At 35.2% G+C, this 21,220-nt stretch overlaps 1 protein-coding gene and 1 pseudogene across 1 annotated transcript in view; one reads left to right on the forward strand and one right to left on the reverse strand.

Annotated features, from left to right (window-relative positions):
• Positions 1 to 21,220, forward strand: part of HFM1 (helicase for meiosis 1) — a 207,072-nt gene that overhangs the window by 104,302 nt on the left and 81,550 nt on the right. Inside the window, exons 6-14 of the mRNA XM_043876338.1 lie at positions 4,384 to 4,649; positions 4,907 to 4,954; positions 14,825 to 14,895; positions 15,324 to 15,456; positions 16,196 to 16,347; positions 16,913 to 16,990; positions 17,183 to 17,341; positions 19,352 to 19,552; positions 19,636 to 19,724. Of these exons, the coding sequence (XP_043732273.1) occupies positions 4,384 to 4,649; positions 4,907 to 4,954; positions 14,825 to 14,895; positions 15,324 to 15,456; positions 16,196 to 16,347; positions 16,913 to 16,990; positions 17,183 to 17,341; positions 19,352 to 19,552; positions 19,636 to 19,724 (1,197 nt within the window). The remainder of the gene's footprint in view (positions 1 to 4,383; positions 4,650 to 4,906; positions 4,955 to 14,824; positions 14,896 to 15,323; positions 15,457 to 16,195; positions 16,348 to 16,912; positions 16,991 to 17,182; positions 17,342 to 19,351; positions 19,553 to 19,635; positions 19,725 to 21,220) is intronic.
• On the reverse strand, positions 12,692 to 14,420 carry LOC122678279 (annotated as a pseudogene).

Here is a 21,220-nt window from a genome sequence, read left to right on the forward strand (position 1 = left end):
AAGAAGAAAAAAATCCGAGTATAAGTAGATTAATGCGGTTTAAACCTATGTTGTTCAAGGGTCAAATATATTTTAATTCTTTTGGATTTATACTTAGAAGTGGAATTGCTGGGTCATATGTTAACTGTGTATTTATCTTTTTTTGAGAAACTGCCAAATTGTTTTACAAAGTAACTATACTGCTGAACAGTTTCGCTAGCAGTATATGAAGTTTCTAAATTCTCCACTTCCTTGCTAGTACTTGTTGTCTGTCTTTTCTATTATAGCCATACAAAATGGGTGTGATGTATGTCTCATTGTGGTTTTGATTTGTGTGTTTCTGCTGACTAAAGGTGTTGGGCAGCTTTTCATGTGATTATAGGCTATTTGCATATCGTATTTGGAGTAGTGTCTATTCATATCCTTTATCTGTTTTTTAAATTGTATTGTCTTTTTATTGTTGAGTTGTAAGTGTCCTTTATTTATTCTGGTTGAAAATCCCTTATCAATTATACGAGTAGCAAATATTTTCTCACATTCTGTGTGCTGTGTTTCACTTTTCTGTTCATATCCTTAGCTGCCCGAAAGTTTTTGATTTTGATGAAGTCCAATTTTTCTAATTTTTGATTGGATTTTTGGTGTCCTATCTAAGAAACCATTGCCTAATCCAAGGTTGTAAAGACTTACTCCTCCATTTTCTTCTAAGATTTAACTCTTACATTTGGGTCTATCATCCATTTTGAGTTAATTTTTCAATATAGTACAAGGTAGGAACCCAGCTTCATTCTTTTGCACATAGGTATCCAGTTGTTCCAGCACCATTTGTTAAAAGCAAAACAAAACTGTTCTTTCCCCATTGAATGACATGGCACTTGCACTGATAATCCATTGACCATAAATGGAAAGTCTGGAGTATTTTCTTACCATCCATTTATCTGATTCTTCAACACCAATTGGTGTCCAGCAATACAATTCAGTTTTCTTACTAACTCCTCGAGTTAGCATCAGGCCCCAAGAGTTAAGTAAGGATTCAGTCCCACAAGACTACCCTACTTCAAATGCCAGTCACAAATAGGATGACTGCTACTGCTAAGTCGCTTCAGTCGTGTCCGACTCTGTGCGACCCCACCCCTGGGATTCTCCAGGCTAGAACACTGGAGTGGGTTGCCATTTCCTTATCCAAAATAGGGTGACAGGCTACCCAAATTTCTGCCTTGTGATCTACAAATTTGGGAGTTCCCACTACCGTGCATTCGGTATAATACTTTGCTAGAATTACTCACATATTTAAGAAAGCATTTTACTTAGGATTACCAATCTGTGAACATGGGATACCTTTCCACTTATTTAGGTTTTCTTTAATTTCTTTCAAAGATATTTTGTAGTTTTCAGTGGACAAGCCTTATACTTATTTTGTTACATTTACTCATAAGTACTTTATTCTTTTTTATGTTATTTTAAATGGAATTTCAGATTGTCCATTGAGGTTGTGTAGAAATACAATTGATTTTTGTATATTGATTTTGTTTCTTCTGTCTTGGCTGATGGTGAATTTGAATTTGAATATTATTCATCTACCTAACAGTTGTGCTTTTTTCAATAGTGTTCTACCACTTGACTGCAATTATGAAAAAATAGTAGATAGATTTACATAGAATTTTAGATTTGCAAGATAAGTATGATAAAAGTATAAAAGGGGAGAGGGGTTTAGAATATTGATAAGAGAGTGATTGAAAAGATATGCCATGGTACTAAATGTATTCAAGGTACCTGAGAAAAGTGAAGGGGAAGATGGTTTGGGAGAAAATAAAGAGGTTAATTATAGTAATTTTGTTTTTTGACCTCATTAGTACCTTGAGCAAACAAGCTAAAAGGATAAGAGGTTGTGGTCAGAAAATGATTTTTTAAAATTGTTGTTTTGAGAAGAGGATAATGATAACATCTAAGGTGGGAGAGTAGGTGACTGAAATCAGATGAGGGAGAAAGCTACTAGAGATAAAAGGCTAAGAAATGTAGAGGGTAGAATTTTGAATGGGTTGTCTATGTAAATGGTGAAGTAACTCAGTTACTCTGGGAGATGGTGAAGGACAGGGAAGCCTGGTGTGCTGCAGTCCGTGGGGTCACAAAGAATCCGACACGACTGAGCAACTGAACAGCAACAACATCCCAGTTTATGGAAGAGCTTGTAATTAAGAGGAAGAGATTCTAAAGTGACCAGAGGTTGATATAGGATATATGCAATAAGGAGGAATACAATGTTGCATAGCTGGATAGCACAGATACTTTTGTGAGAGAATGGAAAAGTAATGGTGTAAATTTAGTGTGGAGAAGAAATGTGAGAGAATTAGCAGTTTTGTCCACTTAAGAGTTTTTTTAAGAGCGAGAGTTTTCCAGGGCAAATAAATATTTTTGTTAAGACCAGGAAGTAAATATAAAATTCAGTAAAGAAGCAAAGGACAAAGGAGAGTGTGGAGTGGAAGAGCCAAAGGACCTAGGAAGAATCTGAGGTTCAGGGAATTTAAGTAGTTGTGTGGATAATATTTTTACAGTTTGAAAAATCTGTTTCAAACTCTTAACTTTAAAGTCATACAGATAGAAAGTGGAGGAGCTTTTGATTTATACCCAGATTTGTCTGATTCCAAAATCTGTGCTTTTAAGTTATATCACAGCATATAGCACTGTTGGCATCAGTGTTTTCCTTGTTTTCAATACCATTTTAAAATGGGATTCTGTTGTATTATGGAAGATTAGCCATCAGTTTTTGAATTTTCTGTCTTCAAAAGCAGAACTGCTACCGTTGGAGGATGCAGCTCTATAGTTTGTTTCAGAATACATGTCTCTAGTTTTTTGAAAGATTCAATTCAGTTCAGTTCAGGTGCTCAGTCGTGTCCGACTCTTTGCGACTCCATGGACTGCAGTACGCCAGGCCTCCCTGTCCATCACCAATTCCCGGAGTTCACCCAAACTCATGTCCATTGAGTCGGTGATGCCATCCAACCATCTCATCCTCTGTCGTCTCCTTCTCCTCCCGCCTTCAATCTTTCCCAGCATCCGGGTCTTTTCAGATGAGTCAATTCTTTGCATCAGGTGGCCAAAGTATTGGAGTTTCAGCTTCAGCATCAGTCCTCCCATTGAGTATCCAATGAACACACAAGACTGATCTCCTTTAGGATGGACTGGTTGGATCTCCTTGCAGTCCAAGGGGCTCTCAAAAGTCTTCTCCAACACCACAGTTCAAAAGCATCAATCCTTTGGTGCTCAGCTTTCTTTATAGTCCAACTCTCACATCCATACATGACTACTGTTCTCATACAAAAAGTTGGGCTTCCCTTGTGGCTCAGATGGTAAAGAATCTGCCTGCAATGCAGGAGACATAGGTTCGATTTCTAGGTCAGGAAAATCCACTGGAGAAGGAAATGGCAACCCACTCCAGTATCCTTGCCTGGGAAATCCCATGAACAGAGGAGCCTTGCAGGCTATAATCCATGCGGTCAAAAAGAGTTGAATGCAACTGAAGTGACTAACACAAAAAAACCTATCATTAAGATTAATAGTGAAAATAACAGAAAATATTTTGTATTCATATCATAATTATTTGGGTGTCATTCCTTACCCAATTCTATAAGACTGATAACCCGCTGACAGCTCTATTCCTTATTCTATAACGTGCTAGTGTTGTATTATTAGTAATCTTATTGATCACTTCTTCCCTTAGGGCTACCGTGAACAAATTACTTTGATGGATTGTCTTTGAATCAGTCAACTACAGTAAATTACAGTTATAAAGATGGCCTTTCTTTGTTTTACAGAACTTTGCAGAGAGCCATTTCTTACACTCAAATGATTATTGAACAGTGCTTGGGAAGTTGGTGCTGGTTACTGACAAGAACCTGTCCACATGGGCTGCTCTGTAGGGTTGCTTCAGTGTTCTCATGTTATAATGGCTAGGTCCCCTCAGAATGAATGATCTAAGAGACTGTGTGGAAGTGACAGTCTTTTATGACCTAGCCTTAGATGTCACATGCTTGTCCTTCCACAGCACTCTGCTAGTCTCATAGGCAAGTCCTGATTCAAAGAAGGTGACTCCAAAAAAGTGTGAGCACCAGGATACAAGGATCCTCGGAGCTGTCTCAGAGGCTGGCCACCACAGATGGATTTATCTGAGTTTTAAGAAAGTGAAAAGACATAATTTGGTGGTAAATTTAGCAAATCATACTTTAGAAGAATGGTTAGCTTTTGTGTTCTAATAAGCCATAATCGGTAAATTTAACAAATCATACTTTAGGAGAATGATTAGCTTTTGTGTTCTAATAAGCCATGATCTATAGGTATTTTTAAAGTTACCAATTTTATGCTAGTTTTTTACATTCTAAGTAACGATTACATATGCAAATTTTTTTGCAGGTTATTTAAAATATCTGATAATATACATGAGGATGCTTACTCCAATGACCATGCAAGCTCGGACTCTAATATTGGCTCAGTGAAAATTGTCCAAACAGAAATGAACAAAGGGAAATCATGGAATGGTAGCAATAGTAAGTATAAACCTCAATATGCAGACTGTAACATTTTGACAGCCAGTGATACACTTTTTGCTTCTGAAATCAGAGAAGGCATAATCAAAGCACCGTCTTTTCCAGTTGCATCCCAGCCTCATACAGTTCAAGGTAATTTCTTGCTTTTTTCATTTGATTTTATGAGTACAGTCTAGTCTGTATTTCTTAGTATAGATAGGTAAGAATACAAAAATAAATTTGAGTAGGTTGTCACTCTGTGTGCAATTTATTATATTGCATTTTTTTACCTGTGATCTAATATTGTTTTATCTATGCTCTTAGTAAAAAGTTTATACAAATTCTATTAAAGTAGCTTTTATGGAAAAGTTTAAAAATATCCATAAGAATGTAGGATTTTTTTTCCCTAGGGGTAACAGAAAAAGGTTTAGATTCCTTGAAGGCTGTCACAGAAATTCGTATCCTTTAAAGCATTTTACTGGAGAAGGAAATGGCAACCCACTCCAGTGTTCCTGCCTGGAGAATCCCAGGGACGGTGGAGCCTGGTGGGCTGCCGTCTTTGGGGTCGCACAGAGTCGGACACGACGAGTGACTTAGCAGCAGCAGCAGCAAAGTATTTTACTACATCAGCATTATATTTGAAGTCATAATTTTAAAACATTTTATTTCATTGCATTTCTGTTTGTTTTGGCTGACAGAGCAAAAGAGGGAAATGTGTATCTTTTGGGTCATGTAAGAGTCCCAATATGTGTGATAGTGCTACTGAAAGTGTCATCTGCAGACTGGTGCCAGTTGTGAACTGTTGGTTACCAGTCAGTGGCAAGTACAGATATGAGATTTATATTATTGAATGAACTTTTAGTATATTTACTTACAAATTGATACAGATAATTTCTTATGCTTTAGGTATTGGTATAAACATGGGTAGGGGAAATGACTGAGAATGGGACATTCTATGGATTGGGGACATTTTTACAAATTGAGTAATTTTTGAAAGAACCTAATTTGTAGTTTATACTATTTTATATTTCTGGGCATTTCCAACATAAATATTTTGAGTATGTATGTTTTGAGTACGTATCTTAAGATAACATTTTTTCTTTGATAGTTAGTGTGTGTCTGTTACAGTATATTTATTCTATTTTATAATTCATCAGCTGTTTCTGTGACTATTTCCCTTTGACCTATGTACTCCTTGAAGGCAAGGACCAAGTCTTGTATATCTTCTTTATCTTTAAATACGTTGAAAGCCATATAAAGTAGGGAAGTTTTTCTGGCAAAAAAGTAGCCCATGAGGAAGGGGGAGGATAAGAAAGTATGGAATATGTTTGAAAAGAACAAGAATTCCAGCTTGGGTGAAAAAACTTATGATTAAAAGGGTAGTATTAATAGAAAATAATGATGGGTAGATATAGTAGAATTAGATCATTTAATGCCATTTATTAAGCCATGAAGAGAAACCATGAAGTATTTTTGAGCAAGTCAAGTTACATTACCAAAACCATGCTTTAGGATTATGGAATTAGTGACTCAAAGCTGGGGAATGTTCTAGAATCCACAAAAGTAATGATCTAGTTGGCAAAACAGAAACTGAATTTCAGATATTAGGTAGTTGAGCTGGAGAAATCTAGGGATGAGTGATTCTTATCCTGGGTATCCTGAGGACTGAGATAATTCTAAAGTATAGTTAGAAAATGTTTGCTTGGCCACTTGTGAAAAGTTGCCTCCAATGCAGATAAATGAATGGGTGGAATGGGAGGAGCAGATTATAGAAGGGTTATAAACAATGATATAATGTCACACATGGCTAGCCATTAGGGCTCCTATTCATCATGGCGTCTCAATCTCGCTGCACTTCCTTCTCTCTGGTGACCTAAATAAATTCTGGTGTGGGAATGTAGGAAACAGGTTAGCAGTAAACAGTTAAAGCTAGTTTCATTATCTGTATGATGGGAAATTCTTATCCCATACCTAAACTTGCCATTTTATGACACTTATTTTTGAAGAGTTTTAAAGATTTTCTTGCTATCTTAGCACAGCTGAAGTGGTTTTACTATTTAGGTCTCTTTGTTAGTTAAGACTGCTGCCTACTCTTGTGTCCCTTGTATTCATTTTCTGTCAAACTCACTGAACTTACTATACTTTATTGTTTCCAAGTGTGTATTTAAAGTGGAAGATTGTATCTTACTCATGATAATTTGAGACTCTGGGGATTTCTGGGACTTATTTTCTGATTATTTTATAGAATTTTGCTATATTTGAATCCTGAGGACCATAGAAGTTTGATCACATTGATCTGCCACAGTACTTTGTCATTTTCAGGTCTGTAGACATCCCCTCCCCCCCATACACTATTATAACACGTAATTACTGGGAGACTGCTGAGAATTTGTTGGACAAAAGGAAAAATTCGATATCAAGTGTTGATAGTGATGATAAATGATGTACTTAGTAGCTGAGTTTTCTCATAAGCTAGAAAACTGATTTTACGTCTACTCTGAATCATAGATTCATTTTTGCAAGTGTAAATTGACGTGGAACTACCTAATGAGAGAAAAACCAGCATGATGACCAAATTGTGGGCTTGTTAAAAATAAATATTTTAAAGGCAGAGATATATTTTGAAGGGAAAAATGAGATTCATTCAAAAGCTGATGGATTGATAAACTCAGTGTTACATTTTTGTTTTGGAATGAGTATTCTGACACAGTATACAACTGAAAGTAAACTAAAGATTTGTGAGTTATCTGCTTGATTTAATATATACAAACCTGCATAAATTGAGTTCTTACTATGTGCTAGGTTTGGGATATGCCAGTTAAGAAAACAGACAGTGAATTCTTACCTTTGAGAAGTTAACATTTTTGAGATAGAGGTGGGGAACAATTTTAACAGTATATAAATAAGTCCTATAGTATTTTAGAAGGTGATAAATAATATGAGAAAAGAGAAATATGGGGCAGAGTAAAGGAGATTAAATTGGGAATGCTGGAATAGATGTTTAGGATTAGAATTAAATAGAAGAATTAGGGTAAAGAAAGAAAAGTGAAAGTGAAGTCGTGTCTGACTCTTTGTGAACCAATGGACTATACAGTTCATAGAATTGTCCAGGCCAGAATACTGGAGTGGGTAGCCTTTCCCTTCTCCAGGAGATCTTCCCAACCCAGGTCTCCCGCATTGCAGGCAGATTCTTTACCAGCTGAGCCACAAGGGAAGCCCAAGAATACTGGAATGGGTAGCCTATCCCTTCTCCAGTAGATCTTCCCGACCCAGGGATCGAATCAGGGTCTCCTGCATTGCAGGCAGATTCTTTACCAACTGAGCTATCAGGGAAGCCCAGGAATCAGGGTAGGTCTTTAGAAAAAGAAGCTGGAGGAAATGAATCAGAAGCAAGAGTAGTAGACATGAGGTCAGAAACACAAAGGTGAAGTGGGGAGGCAAGACTATGTAGGGCCTTGTGGCCATATACTTTGAGAGAAATGGGGGAATTTGAGCAGAGCTATAATGTGCTTTGGTTTAACTTTTAACAGCCTCACTTACCACAATCTGTCAAGTTTTTTATACCTTTAAAAAAATGTAATTGCTTAAATAACTATATACTTGTGTTCTGAAATGTATTATCTGTTTTATATCTCCTAATAGATTGTAACAGCTTCAGTTTCTGGAACTCACTTTCTTCTTTATTTATAACTTTCTCAGCTTTCTAAATCTAGTAATGTATTCTGCATAGTGTTTACTAAGTGTAGTTGACAAATGTGACTAAGACTAATACCATGTAAGTACTAATATCTCCCCAACTGGCAATAGACTCTTAACTGGAAAGGAGACAGTTTATTCTTTATATCTACTAATATTTTTGAGCTTTCTTAGAGGAAGGCTGATTTAAGTTCCTGTTGAGCCAATATGCTGATAATTACAATTAAATCCACCACTTAGCACAACTAAATTACCAAAAACAAAGGAATTAAGGGGTGAAGTGACCAGCAACAATATATATTAGCTAATGAAACATAACAGTTTAAAAAAAATGAAATTTGGGATTTTAAAAAAGAGATAAAAATCAAGTGGCCTAGTCAAGATGAATAAGAAAAAATATCACTCTGGAAAAGATAAACTTCATGCTTAGTTCTGATATATTTTCACATATATATTTGCATCTCTTCTGTCAGATCTTATTGTCAAAGTATAACCCTTGGATAGTCCTGTTTCTCTACAAGGACTTTATAAGTTCTTTTCAGAATATGGAATGTGACTGGGGACTGGAATAATTTGATTCCTCCTCCACCCCAGCTTTATTAAGGTATAATTGACAAATAAAATTATAATATATTTAAAGTGTCAGTATGGTAGTTTGATAAACATATACATTACAAAAGTTTCCCACCATCAAGTTAGTTAACACATCTGTCACTTCACATATTTACCTTTTAAAATTTTTTTTGGGTGAGAACACAAATTCAACTCTCTCAGCAAATAATACAGTTATTTTCAACTCTACTCACTGTTTTATACATTAGGTCCTCATATCTTAATATTTTTATAACTAAAAGTTTGTATTCTTTACCAGCCTCTGTTTCTCCTGTATCCCCAGCCCCTGGCAACTCATTTTTATGAGTTTGACCTTTTTTTTAGGATACCACTTATAAGTGATATCATGCAGGATTTGTCTTTCTCTCTCTTATTTAATTCACTTTGTATGATGTTTCATCCATATTGTCACAAATGGCAGAATTTCCTTCTTTTTAAAAGCTGAATAATAGTCTGTGGTATATATATTTTCTTTATCCATTCATTTCTTAATGGTTTCCATGGTTTGGCTACTGTAAATATTAACTGCAGTGAAATCAGGTGTACAGACATTTCTTTGAGATACTGCTTTTGTTTCCTTTGGATATAACCCAAGTGTTGCTGGATCATAGGTACTTCTGTTTTGAATTTTTTGAGGAAACTCCATACTCTTTTCCATAATGACTGTTTCAATTTATATCCCTACCAGTAGTGTACAAGGGTTCTCTTTCATCCATATCCTTGCCAGCATTTCTCTCTTATCTTTTTGATTTGCAGGTGTTAGGTGCTATCTCATGATTTTGATTGGCATTTCCCTAGTGACTAGGGATGATGAGTGCCTTCTCATGTGCTGTTAGCCATTTGTATGCCTTCTTTGGGAAAATGTCTGTTCAGGTCCTTTGCCTATTTTTAAACTGGATTATTTGTTTTTTGAGTTTTTTAAGTTCCTCGTATATTTTGGATATTAACCTTTGGTGGATGTGTGGTGTGCAAATATTTTCTCCCATTCCATTGGTTGCCTTTTCATTTTGTTGATGGTTTCTTCAATAGTGCAAAAGCTTTTTAGTTTGATATAGTTGCACTTGTTTATTTTTGCATCTGTTGCTTTCACTTTTGGTATCAAATCCAAAAAATCATTGCCAAAACCAGTATTAAGAAGCATTTTCCCTTTGTTTTCATTTAGGAGTTTTATGATTTCAAGTCTTCTGTTAAAGTCTTTAATCCATTTTGAGCTTATATTTGCATATGATGTAAGATAGGGGTCCAGTTTCATTCTTTTGCATGTGGATATCCAATTTTCCCATCACCATTTATTGAAGAGAGTATCTGTTCCTAGTTCATGGTCCTTTGATGAAAGTTAATTGACCATATAGTCATGGGTTTATTTCTGGGCTGGATATTTTGTTCCATTGATCTATATGTTTTTAATGTCAATATCATACTGTTTTGATTACCATAGCTTTGTAGTATAGTTTGAAATCAGGGCATATTATGGAAGCAAAGCTAGAGAGCTTTGTTCTTCTTTCTTAGTATTTATTGCTTTATATGGGTTGTGTTTTTTTTTTTAGTGGTTTTCTATGATTTTTTTATTTGTTTTTTCTATTTCTATGAAGAATGCAGTTGGAATTTGGATAGAGATTGCATTGAATCTGTAGATCATTTAGAGTAGTGTGGACTTTCAGCAATATTAATTCTTTGAATCCATGAACATGAAATATCTTTCTGTTTATTTTTATCTTCAATTTCTTTCATCAATGTCTTATAATTTTCAACATACAGATCTTTTACTTAAATTTATTCTCCAGAATAAATTTATTCTTTATTGACCTTCTATGTTATTTTTCTGGTGTTTCTTTTTATTTATTTCTCCTCTAATCTTTGTTATTTCCTCTTCCTACTACCTGTGGACTTATTTTGTTCCTCATTTTTTAGTTTCTTGAGGTGTGAAGTTAGAATGTTGTTTTTGATTTTTTTTTTTATTTTGGTACTTATCACTATAAACTTCCCTCTTAGAACAGCTTTTATTGGATTCTATAAATTTTGGTATGTTGTGTTTTCATTTCATTTGTTTCAGGTTATGTTCCCTTTTGATTCTTCTTTAACCCTGTTCAGGTTGTTCAGGGGCTTATTGTTTAATCTCCATATATTTGTGAATTTTCCAATTTTCTTCTTTTAGTTGAGTTTTTAGTTTTGTGTTATTGTGATTGGACATGGTGCATGATATGATTTCAGTCTTCTTTTAAAACTTTATTAAGACTCATTTTGTGCCCTAACATGTGATCTATCTTGGAGAATGTTCTGTGGGCACATGAGAAGAATGTATATTCTGTTTCTGCTGGAAGGAATGCTCTGTATATATTTGTTTGAGCCATCTGGTGTAAGGCATAGTTTAAGTCCAGTATTTCCTTACTGATTTTCTTTTTGGATCATCTATCCATTGTTGAAAGTGGCATCTTGAAGGTCCCTACTACTATTGTGTTGCTGTCTATTTCTCTCTTCTAATCTGTTAATATTTGTTTTATATATTTAGGTGTTCCAATGTTTGGTGCATAAGTATTTACAATTGCTTTATCTTCCCGATAAATTAACTGCTTTATCATTGTATAATGACTTCTTTGTTTCTCTTATGACAGTTTTTGTCTTTAAATTTATTTTGCTGATATAAATAGAGCTATCTCTACTATGTGCTGATTTCCATTTGTATTGAATATCTTTTTTCATCCCTCTGCTTTCAATCTATGTGTATCCTTAAAGCTGAAATGAATCTCTTGTAGGCAGCAAATAAGTTAGTCCTGTTTTTTTAAGTCCATTCAGCCACTTTTATGTCTTTTAATTAGAAAATTTATTCCATTTACCTTTAAAGTATTTATTGATAGAGATGGACTTACTATTGCCACTTTAATGTATTTTGACATTTTGTAGTTCTGTTGCTTCTTTCTTCTCTTGTTCTTTTCCTTTGTGATTTGATGATTTTCTATAATGGTATGTTCTTGCTCTTTTCTATTTATCTTTTGTATCAACTGTAGAGTTTTGCTTTGTAGTTACCTTGAGACTTGCATTAAAAAGTCTTACAATTTTAACAGTCTTTTTTAAAGTGATAAAAAATTTGAACACATACAAAAGCTCTACAGTTTTATACTCACTTCCTCATATTTTGTTTCTGATGCCACATTTATATCTTTTAATATTGTGTATCCAATAATAAATTATTATAGTACTTTTATCTTCTAAGCATTATACTGGAGTTATAAGTGATTAACTACCTTTACTAATTAGCATCCTTTCATTTCAGCTTGAAGAACTTCCTTTAGCATTTCTTGTAAAACTGGTCTAGTGGTAACCAACACCTTCAGTTTTTTTTTTCTTTTAAACTCTTATTATTTAAATACACCATACTAGAGCAAATGTCTCTGAAAATATCACAAATAAAAGCCTTTTTTCTTCATTCAGCAAATTAGAAGTAGGAGGGAATTTCTACATAGTAGCTGCTATGAGCCTGATTTTTTTTCCAATTTTTTTTGTCTTTGCCATGGGCGTAGCAACAATAGAATAAAAACACTTATATGCATACATACAATGTATTTTACAGAGATACAGTAAAAGTGTTTGTGATAGAATATCACAAAAGCCACATCTTTTTCCTTTATCTCATGTTCAGTTTTGATTGAAACATTTCCTTACAACACTTAAATATACAAAGAGCAAACAGAATGTTGTTAAGGTAAAACACAGGGTACAAACTCTGGCCAGTGCCCTGCTAATTGTTAATGAGGGTAAAAAGCAGATTTGAATGCTTCTTTTAATTAGCTTCATTAGTCATTTCCCTCTTCCCAAGCCCACCTCCCCCCTCCAAAGATGTCCTCCAGTGGATCTTTTTTCATTTTCTCTACAGTCTCGCATTAGCTCAAGTTCACGGAGTCCTTAATGTTCATATTCAGTCATTTTAATACACCAATAAATGCGGGAAGAGCAAACAAGACTAAAGAAGGTGCAATGGCATGGAGCTGGCACTGGTGCTAGCTACAAAGGTGACTTGTCTACTGAAGACACATGGGATCCACCTGTGATGAACAAGATCTGAGATGAAGGCACACATTCTGCATTACTCTGACCTTTTAGCAGACCTTCTGGTCTGGCAGTAGTGGATTGCTCTGAAGTGAATTCAGATGGCCATTGATGAGAGCTGTAGGTCTATCATGTTCACAAAATAAACTGCCATTGATGTAGTGAAACCGATCTCCCGGGACCAGGCGATTCGAGCAGGTAGAGCATGTAAAACACTTAAGATGATACACATTGCCTTGGACCCTCATGACGAGTTTACTCGCAGGGAACAGACAGTCCACAAGCACTGCAAGCACCACTATTCCCAAATAACCTAATGTAGTTATTTCTGCAAAGGATCATGCTGCTCTTGGTGTAACAGGACGTGCCGATGTCACCCAGCTGCACCTGGCAGCCGGAGCACTGGAGGCACCGGCTATGCCAGTAGCTATCCATAGCACAGAGCAGAAGGCGGTCTGCAATCTTGCCCCCACAGCTTGCGTACCGCTTCCAGGAAAGGGAGCCGGTCGTCACCAGGGGCGGCTGGGAGGTGCTGCCCGGATTCACCACGATCTGCTTTTCCCTTATCTTGCAATATTCCAAGAGGCGACGGCGGCGAAATGCGAGCGAAGCCGCTCGGCTTCCAGGGAAGGGATGCCTCGGCTGGCGGAGCTGGAGGGAGCGGGGAATGTTATCGCAGAAGCAGGAAAGGGGAGGAAGGGACTAAGGGCTGCTTTTTTTTTTTTTTTTTCAAACGCCTAGCTCTGAGGCTGGGTTGGGGGGGCCCGCGCTAGGTGGCGGGCGGCGGGGAGCAGAAGTGTCAGCCTCGGTCCTCGCGGTTCTTCTACGCCTCCGGCTCCGCGCGAGCAGCTGAAGGAGCCCTCGGCCCGTGCAGCATGTCGCAGCGGCAGCAACTGCTGCCACACCTTCAGTTTTTTTCTAGCAAAAACTCTTCAGAATTGAAGGAAAACTTTGCTAAGTAAAACATTCTTACTTGGTTGAATTGGTTGGCAGTTTTTTCCTTTCCATACCCAAAAATTATAATTCCACAATCTGCTGCACCAGGGTTTTGCTGAAATATTCATTCATAGTCTTATGGGAATTCCTTTGTAATGAGTTGATTTTCCCTTGCTGCTTTTAAGGTTCTCTCTTTGTCTTTTGTTCAGCAAGTGAAAGTTGCTCAGTTGTGTCCAACTCTTTGTGAATCCCATGGACTGTATATTCCATGGAATTCTCCAGGCCAGAATACTGGAGTGGGTAGCCTTTCCCTTCTCCAGGGGATCTTAACCAACCCAGTGATCAAAGCTAGGTCTCCCGCATTGCAAGTGGATTGTTTACCAGCTGAACCACAAGGGAAGCCCAAGAGTACTGGAGTGGGTAGCCTATCCCGTCTCCAGTGGATCTTCCAACCCAGGAGTTGAACCAGGATCTCCTGCATTGTAGATGGATTCTTTACCAACTGAGCTGCCAGGGCAGCCCTTTGTCTTTAACTTTGGACAATTTAATTACTGTGTGTTTCAATATGGATCTCTTGAGATTCACCTTCTCTGGTAATTTCTGGGATTTTTTGGATCTGGATGTCTGTTTCCCCATGCTAGGATAGTTTTCAGACATTATTTCTTTAAATAAGCTTTCTTCCCCTTTACCTCTTTTTCTTCTGGGACCCTTATAATGTGTATATTGGTCCACCTGATGTTGTTCCATAAGTCTCTTAAGCTAATTTCACTCTTTTTCAGTCTTTTTGGTTTTGCTGCCCTGATTGCATTAATCCCACTGTCCTATCTTTTAATTTCACTGATCCTTTCTTTTAGTTGAGCCTCTTGTGGTGCCATCTCCATCCTTCCCTCTATAGCTGTCTGTCCCTTTCTTACAATGCCAAAATAGCAAATATTAAAGCCTCAAAATTAAATATTGTCAGTCAATATTGATTTAATTTTTCAGTTGAGTAACCAGTTTTTAAAATTTTGAAATATTTGACTCCTTAATGTTATTCTCAGCTGCTAAATTTAGAAGTATTTTCAAAGAATTCCCATATTTCAATTATATACAGTCCAAAGCCTTTGATGATGTAAGTATTTTGTTTAATTATTTACCTGTCTACCTTTTCTTACTGGATTGTGTGCTCTCTAAGGACAAGGACCAGATCACATTCATTTTTATGTCCTTATTGCTATCAGTGATTGGTACATTATAGGAGCTCAAAAAATGTTTGTTAAATGAACACATGTAATTTTCATAGGTGGGTTGTTTAGACTTTGTCTCTGGAAGCTAAATAAATTATTGACTTCTAGGTCTAGCATATTACTTTGACAAAACTTGATGATAAATTATTAATAGTATTAATTTTTGAGAGTGGCGGATCTAAAGCAAGCTTATTTTAGTAAGTTTAGAAGTTATTTGAACTATTATTCCATAGCCTCTTCCTAAGGCATATTTTCTAACAAATTGAGCATTGAAAAATTCTATCCTATGATTGATTAAATTTTATTTTTTTAGCTTCTTTATACAGACAGGAATTTCGTGATTTGTGCTCCAACTGGTTCTGGGAAAACTGTAGTGTTTGAACTAGCTATAACAAGACTGTTAATGGAAGTACCATTGCCATGGTCAAACATTAAAATTGTTTACAGTAAGTATCTGTATATTGAAAGAGTTATAATCATAATAATGAAAAACCATTGAGGTAAAAGTAAGAAATAAGTTCAAATTCAATACGTAAGAATTATTATTTAGTTTCTCATACTTTTAAAATAAAGACATATCACATTTGGTCCTGTTAACATTGAATTCAAAACACATTTTCCCAGATTTCAAAACACATTTTCCCAGATTTCCCTCTACTCTCCTTTTTAAGATATATATTAAAATTTTTTTCATCAAAAAATTTATGTGCTTAGTCACTCTGTCATGTCATGATTCTGCAACCCTGTCGATTGTAGTCTACCAGGCTCCTCCGTCCATGGGGATTCTTCAGGCAAGAATACTGGAGTGGGTTGCCATGCCCTCCTCCAAGGGATCTTCCCAACCCAGGATTGAGCCCAGGTCTCCCACACTGCAGGTGGATTCTTTACCATCTGAGCCACACGGGAAGCCCCCCAAATTTATACACATGGTTAAAAAAAGACAGTGATCATAAAGGGTGATAATTTCCTGCCTTACCTTTCTTCACTATTGATTACAATTTCCTGAACAATTTTATCTTGTTAGTTCTGCTCAGTGATTAACTTTATATTTCTGAATATGTTTATGTTATTAACTTTTAATTTATAAATATTAGGTAGCATCTAGATGTGTGCTAACTTTATTAACATTTGTGAAAATAATTTTTAAATTGCACTGACATTCAAAATGGATATCTTATATTGCAGTGGCACCAATAAAAGCCCTGTGTAGTCAGCGTTTTGATGATTGGAAAAAAAAATTTGGACCAATAGGATTGAACTGTAAAGAACTCACTGGAGATACAGTAATGGATGACCTATTTGAGATTCAGCATGCCCATATTATTATGACAACTCCAGTAGGTGTTATTTATATATATTTTTTTGTTTTTTAGAAAATATCTCTTTCTCTTTACCATGAATAAAAACTAAAAGGAAATACAAAGTAGAAGAATGTATTTGCAATGTGAAGCAAACAAACAAAAAGTACTACTGTTCAGGGTATATGAGTAACACTAACAAGTCAATTAGTAAAAGATAAACAACTAAAGGGAGTAAATTGGCAAAAGATATGGATAGGCAGTTTGTTATTGTGGACAACTTATAATCATACTTGTTGCTGTATTCTTTTATCCAAATATTATGTATTATAGAGGGAGGACCTTGGCAGAGCTTAAAAAGGGTAATTAGACTATAATTTTGAATTAAAGTTAAAAATAAATGGGGGTTCAGTTTTTTAAACACAATATTATCAAAATTCCTTAAGTCTCTTTGGATACTTTTAAGACATCAATATTAACTAGAACATTAATAACTAAAATATTGCCCATCATCTGTAATGTCATCTTAAAATTTTATCAATATCTTAATAATACTTATTATAATTCCTTATCATATTAAACCACTTGCATTTTTTTTTTCCAGGAAAAATGGGATAGCATGACTAGAAAATGGAGAGACAACTCTTTGGTCCAGCTGGTTCGATTGTTTCTCATTGATGAGGTAATGAACACATTATTCACTTTCAGATATAAACACAAAGAGATGATTTGAATGGAAAGACTCTATACGTGCTTTATCCCTTCAAGGGGAAAATGCTTATTTTCTTAGGGAAGTGTGTTTAATATTGTTTTACATTTTAGTTGACTAGATAGATTTTTATTTTTAGCTAATGAGTCTTAATTTTTTCCTCAGGTACATGTTGTAAAAGATGAAAATCGTGGACCAACTCTTGAAGTTGTAGTCAGCAGAATGAAAACTGTGCAGTTTTTATCTCATGCTGTAGAAAATACCAACAGTATTATTCCAATGAGATTTGTGGCTGTATCTGCAACAATTCCAAATGCTGAGGATGTAAGCTAGAATTTTAATCTATCAGTTTTTTTTTATGGCTTAGTGAAATATTTAATCTTAGAGAAAAGTGAGGAGTTTTTTTCTATAAATCACCTAACCAATTTAATTGGAAGGTATGTTGTGGAAAGTTATGGTTAGATCTCATAGATATGACAGTATTAAGACCATGAAATTTGGTTGAGTGGATTTAATAAAGTATGTTTGGTGCAAGTCCATTGTTTATTAGTATCTAAAAGTCATAATTTCATGGGTTTTAGACACTTCATAAGTTGACTAATATGATTGTTGTAATCAGCTGATTCTAGTTGTCTAGCAAATATGATAGAAAATAGAAATAATTAGTTGAATGATTGCCATCCACCTCCCCCATTTCTGTTTGCCTGGAATTGTCATAGGCACTCATGATAGATGCAAAAGTGAAAACATATAGACCCTGCTCTTCAGGAGAATCTCACACAGTTAACAGGGTACACGAACAGGTAAAGAAATAATTGTGCAATATTATACTTTCTGTAACAAATACATGTGCTACTTTTTTCTTCAGTTTTTTGGCAAGCTTGAAAAATAGGACAGTCTCACTCTGCTTTCTCACTCCTGTTTATTTAACAGCCTACTTGTAAGGTGACTTGTTCCCTTAGCTAATTCTTAGAAATTGTTTTCATAAAAGCTGCTATACAGTATTGTCTAATCTAGTGTAAAATTTTGCCTTTACTTTAACACAGTTAATAATTTTTATTTTTAAAATGACTTGTTTTGCTTATATTCAAGACTAATAGAGAAAATTTTAAAGTATGTATAAACAACAAAAACCCAGCGTTTGTCCTTCTAGATGTTTTGATGAATTTATAATATGAATACTCATTTATGACTTGCATGCTATTTTTTAGTGTTTCCATGTCAATAAATGTTACATTCATTTATATTTCTACCATCAGCTATTTATCTGTAGTCTAATGCTGGATAGTGTAATGAAATTATTGTTATTATTATTTATAAATAGTTCTCATTTGTTATTTAAAATGGTACCTTATTTTAAAATTTTGTACTGCTTTGATTACTACTGAAGTAAATATTTTTAATATTTTAGGCAGTCACTTTAAGTTCTTTTTTTTTGCAACTTGCCAGGTCATAGACTTTGTCCTCTTTCACACTGGGATACTAAACTTTTATAATGATTTGTAAGCAGTTACTAAATATCAGTACTCTAATTCTTCAAACTCTCTTCCCCTTTGTGATATCATTACTTCTGTGAACACCGTCTGTCTCTTTCTATAAGGCCTGTTCCTCAGCTTTTGCCTTTATCCTTGGCCTTCTCAAATTGTAAATTCGTGTTCTCATCCCTACCTATGAGAGCCTTGAAGATGTTTTAATAATTCCTTCCTATGCAATTAGAAACTCATTAATCTTCCTGTCAAAGAACAGTTTCAGAGCAGAGCATGAAGCCTAACCAGTCTATGTGAAGTTAAGGATTGCTCTCCACAGTTCCAGAAATTAACTAAGGACTCTAGAGTTGAGTCTGAAATATGCTTTTGGCATTTCCGTCTCACAAGTGTTTATTTGTTCTTTGTTTAGAAACGTTGTCAACATTTGCCAGCCTATACCAATCATTACTTTGCTATATTCAGCTGGTATTCAATATAACACAAAAGAAGTGTCAGCTATATCTGAGCATAGTTCTGAAAAATAGCAAAGAAGTTACAGTGCTACTGAGAAATTAAATTTCTTTGCTGAAATTAATTTTAATTTGGACTCTATAGGAGGAAAATAAAACAAAACAATAATAATTGAAAGTTTATCATGTTAAAAAGTTGGTGTAATCTTGAAACGCTGCTAATTGAAAATATTTACCAATATGTCAATTGAATAGTGTCTTTAAAATATGTAATATTGAAAAAGACTACTTGACTAAATATTTTTATACCTTGACTTTAAGGTGATCTGCAATTGGGCATTTTAGCCACAGAACTTTACTAGAAAAAAATTCATTGTGTGTGTTTCTGTCATTTAAAGATTGCAGAATGGCTTTCAGATGGTGAAAGATCTGCTGTGTGTCTGAAAATGGATGAGAGACATAGACCAGTGAAACTTCGGAAAGTGGTTCTTGGGTTTCCCAGCAGTGATAACCAAACTGAATTCAAGTTTGATTTAACCCTCAACTACAAAATTGCCAGTATTATACAAACATACTCTGATCAGAAACCCACACTTGTGGTATGAATTGTTGGTTGATTATTTTTTAATGTAATGTTTAATTTTTAATATGATTAATATAAAAATTATTCATTCATTTTTAGTTTTGTGCAACAAGGAAAGGTGTGCAACAGGCTGCTTCTGTTCTTGTGAAAGACGCAAAATTTATTATGACTGTGGAACAGAAACAGAGGTATATTTAAAAATATTTTCTTGTATGTAGAAAGACTTTCAGGGATAACCTAAATGAGCTGAGAAAACTGGGTTGACCTTTTCAAGTACTTGACTTTTCCAAGCCTGCTTCCTCATCTGTAAAATAAGGATAATAGTAATTTGGAGGATTAATAAGACAATGAATCTTAGTACAACTGTGATCCTGTCTTCTTTATTTCAAAGCCATATTTGAAAGATTATTCATATTTCTTCATTTTTTACTCACTTCCAATCCATCTGTTGTAATCTTTTACTAAAGCCAATCTTGTCAAGTCATCTCTCAGGAGCTCTAACACATTTGACCACTCCCACCTTTTTTAAAAACACCAGTCTGTGTGTTGTCATGTTCACTGTCTACCACGTTTCCTCCTGTTTTGCTTTCTACTCAGTCTCAGTCCCTTTTCACTTCTTCTACCTAATTGTTAAATGTTAACATTCTACTGTTTCTTTCTATCCAAGATTCTGTTACTAAGGTTTCTAAACTTGTCTAACATACCCAACATTTTGTTTACTTTGGTCTCCATAGATTTTTTAAAAAATAGTTTTTCTGCATAGCATGCATTTAAATTTAAGAATTTTTTACATTTTGAAAAAATTTAGTTAACTTCAGGGAGTTAATTGGTAGTATTCTCATAGTGAAAGTGTTTCCTGAGCTTTCGGGGGTCTTCCCTCTTTTTTTTGGATGGTTTTATTTTTAATTATTCATTTCCTTATTTTTCCCAGTTTTATTGAGATACAATTGACATCTAGCACTGTATAGGGTATAAAGAATAATGATTTGACTTACATATAGCATGAAATGGTTACCACATTAAGTTTAGTGAATATTTGTCACCCATACCTATAGATACAAAATTAAAGAAATAGAAATGTTTCATTTGTGATGAGACTCAGGGTTTACTCTCTTAACAACTTTTATATATAACATGCAGCAGTGTTAATTATATTTATCATATTGAACATTACATCCCTAGTAACTATTTATCTTCCCCTTCATAGATCACAGCCTTGTTACAGTGAAGGAGTTTCTGTAACTTAATGAAACTATGAGCCATGTCATGCAGGGCCACCCAAGATGGATGGGTCATAGGGAAGAGTTGTGACAAAACTTGGTCCACTGGGGGAGGAAATGGCAGCCCACTCCAGTATTTTTGCCTGGAGAACCCCATGGACAGTATGAAAAGGCAAAAAGATATGACACAGAAAGATGAGCGCCCCCCACCCCACCCCAGATCATAAAGTAACTAGTATGCTACTGGGGAAGAGAGGAGGGCAATTACTAATAAATAGCTCTAGAAAGAATAAAGCGACTGGCCCAAAGTAGAAACAACACTCAGTTGTGGGTGTGTCTGGTGGTGAAAGTAAAGTCCAATGCTGTAAAGAACAAGGTTGCCTAGGAACCTGGAATAAAGGTCCTTGAATCAAAGTAAATTGGACGTGGTCAAGCAGGAGACTGCAGGATTAAACATCTTAGGA

The sequence above is a fragment of the Cervus elaphus genome, chromosome 20 (assembly GCF_910594005.1).
Source record: "Cervus elaphus chromosome 20, mCerEla1.1, whole genome shotgun sequence".
NCBI lineage: Eukaryota > Metazoa > Chordata > Mammalia > Artiodactyla > Cervidae > Cervus > Cervus elaphus.